This window comes from Seriola lalandi, unplaced genomic scaffold (assembly GCF_002814215.2).
Source record: "Seriola lalandi dorsalis isolate HSWRI2012SDOR001 ecotype SW California unplaced genomic scaffold, Sedor1 jcf7180002054197, whole genome shotgun sequence".
Lineage (NCBI taxonomy): Eukaryota > Metazoa > Chordata > Actinopteri > Carangiformes > Carangidae > Seriola > Seriola lalandi.
In genome coordinates this window covers 13,364-16,016 of record NW_019524750.1, presented here as the reverse complement: position 1 = coordinate 16,016, position 2,653 = coordinate 13,364, and the positions used below count along the sequence as shown (strand labels likewise).

General features: G+C 42.1%; 1 protein-coding gene and 1 long non-coding RNA gene across 3 annotated transcripts in view; both read left to right on the top strand.

The window, feature by feature from the left end:
- The first annotated feature begins 97 nt into the window (after positions 1–97).
- LOC111653405 (uncharacterized) lies at positions 98–991 on the top strand. The gene is made up of 3 exons (XR_002760670.2): positions 98–188; positions 273–314; positions 524–991. It is a non-coding gene; the product is annotated as an uncharacterized LOC111653405 (long non-coding RNA).
- Positions 992–2,221: 1,230 nt separating this feature from the next.
- The window catches only part of LOC111653406 (uncharacterized), a 10,794-nt gene continuing 10,362 nt past the window's right edge, over positions 2,222–2,653 (top strand). The window contains exons 1-2 of one of the 2 annotated variants that reach the window (XM_087173407.1): positions 2,222–2,346; positions 2,377–2,395. In XM_087173407.1, the coding sequence (XP_087029533.1) occupies positions 2,332–2,346; positions 2,377–2,395 (34 nt within the window). In that variant the 5' untranslated portion in view covers positions 2,222–2,331. Of the gene's footprint in view, positions 2,396–2,653 lie in introns of both variants that reach the window. The other variant, XM_023404008.2, reaches the window with a different exon arrangement.

Genomic DNA, 2,653 nt, shown 5'->3' with positions numbered 1-2,653 from the left:
CACACACAGACACACACACACTGCAGGTAAACACACACACACACACACACACACTGCAGGTAAACACACACACACACACACACAGACAGTGTCTACACATATCTGCCTTCTCTGTCTCACAGGAAGTGATGAGGTCACCTATGGTCAGGTGGTCATCAAAGGTCAGAGGACTGCTGGAAGGAGGACTGGTAACCATAACAACACACACACACATAATATTTAACCAACATGAACACACACACACAAACTCACACACTCATTGTGTGTTTCAGCTCAGCCTGATCCAGAGGTTCTGTATTCATCAGTGAGAGCAGGTGGGTCAGTTACAGTGTGTGTGTGAGTGTGCGTCTGTGTGTGTGTGTGTGTGTGTGTGTCTCTGTGTGTGAGTGAGTGTGTGTGTGTGTGTGTGTGAGTGTGTGAGTGTGTGTGTGTGTGTGTGTGTGTGTGAGTGTGTGTGTGTGTGTGTGTAGCTCAGCAGCTCTTGACTCTTCTTCTCCTGTGTTTCATGAATGTCGATGGTCAGTCTGTTGAAACAGTCACAGCTGTAAGAATCGTGACCAACGACATGAAGAAGTGTGTAAACATCAAAGTCAGGAAGTGATTCATTCACCTGGAGCATCACACCTGTTCTGGGTCAGAGGACTGCGGCCTGTAGGACGTCTTCCCACCTGTCTCCTCCTTTACTCCATGTATGTGGAGTGATCCTTCAACGACACAATACACTCTCTCCTCTGAACCTCCTGGTGCTACAGAGGGATGATGTCACTGTCCTGCTCTTCCTCCTCCTCTTCCTCCTGCTCCTCCTCTGAACTGGTTTATACTGCTTTCATCACATTAGAAAGAGTGTGAACAGCTTCCAGTTGTTGTGTGTAATCATGTTTATCGTCTGTTGCCCGTGGTTACCATCATACATCCCAGTGTTGTAATGAGTGAACATGTGTTTTTATTGATGAACATGAGATTTATTCAATAAAAGGTTTCAGACCGCTGAGTGTTTGGTTCAGAGTGGAATTTAATGTTTCACAAACATGAAGCTAAACTCTAAATAATAATGATAACAACAACAATAATAATAACAACAACAATAATAACAACAACAACAATAATATTTACATGAGAATACAGTAACAGGACTATAGTGGTAGAGAAGGTCTGAACTGAAGAGCTTCCTCCATGTGCAGTTTAATGAACAAATGAATGATGAAGAGTTTCCTTCATTAAAGTTTGATTTTGAAAGGTCAGACTCTACATCCTGTCAGGACGTCAGTCCAGAGGTGAACAACACGTTCATCCAGTCTCACTTATACAAACACATTTAAACATGGTGATTCCTGATCTACAGTCTGTCCATGAGAGGACAGAAATAAATCAGACATATTTATTAGATAATAATAATAAATATTCTCTCCAGCGTTACATTAAACCCTCCGGCTGCTCTAAAGATGATGTTGTTAATCAAAGGATCTTCAACAGCTTCCAGTTCACTCCAGAGTCCACACAGGATGGTGTTCATGTCTCATACTGCCACCTAGTGGTTACTGAGATAAACACACCACATTAAATAGAAACAAAAACCAGAATATTAATCTTAATGTCAGAAGCTCCAGTTTTCAGTACAGTACAGTATTTACAAAAACGCAGATGTTAATAATGTCACTATAAATCAACATGAGCCAATTTCTTCAGTCCATTTAAGTCAGTATAATTAGTTTTGTCAGTTCATGGGGAGGGAGGGTGGAGTTTCCTCTCAGGAAGTGGAAACACCCAAATTTTAGACACCTCAAGCACATAATGTAGCAGGTCATGTGATTCACATCTTTTGAGCATTATTGTGGAATAAATTATTTATCTGTAGAGTAAAATAATAAAATGTGTAGGTCTACATTGTGGAAACATTACACAAAGGAAGAAACAGTGAAATCTTTACCTTGTGTTGTAGATTTAATTATAAATGGACTGTGACTGTTTTCCCTCTAACCCATAATCCCAGTGCAGAGTTCATCCCTGAACACCTGGTTCTTACTGTCAGAATAACATTACAGCTGCTGCAGAGTCCTCTCAGTATTTACAGACTGATTCTAATAATTAAACATATTAATGAAAAGAACTGAAGGTCTGAACAGGGTCTTCATGACTGCGAGGGGGAAACATGGAGCTCGTCTTATAACGCTTTTATTGTGAAGGTCTCCCCGGAACTTCCTCGGTCTGTCCCAACTTCCGGTTAAAATCGAAAGTAAACTTCTGTTGGTGCGTCAGAGGAAAGTCCCGCCAGTCCGGTGGGTTCAGGAAGAAGCGGGAACAACGGGACTGTAGTTTGTAGTTTTAGGCAAGATGGAGATGAAGATGAAGATGAAGATGAAGATGAAGATGAAGATGTTAGTGACGCTGCTGTACGGTAAGACACACACACACACACACACACACACACACACAGAGACACACACACACACACACACACAGACACACACGCACACACGCACACACAGACACACACGGACACGGACACTGGCAGTGAGCGCCATGTTTGGGCGGATTCCCGCCGTTTAAACCAATTGATTCTTTCATATTGTGATTAAATTAATTGACTTAACTCTGCTCAGACTGTGTGTGTGTGTGTGTCTGTGTGTGTGTGTGTGTCTGTGTGTGTGTGTAC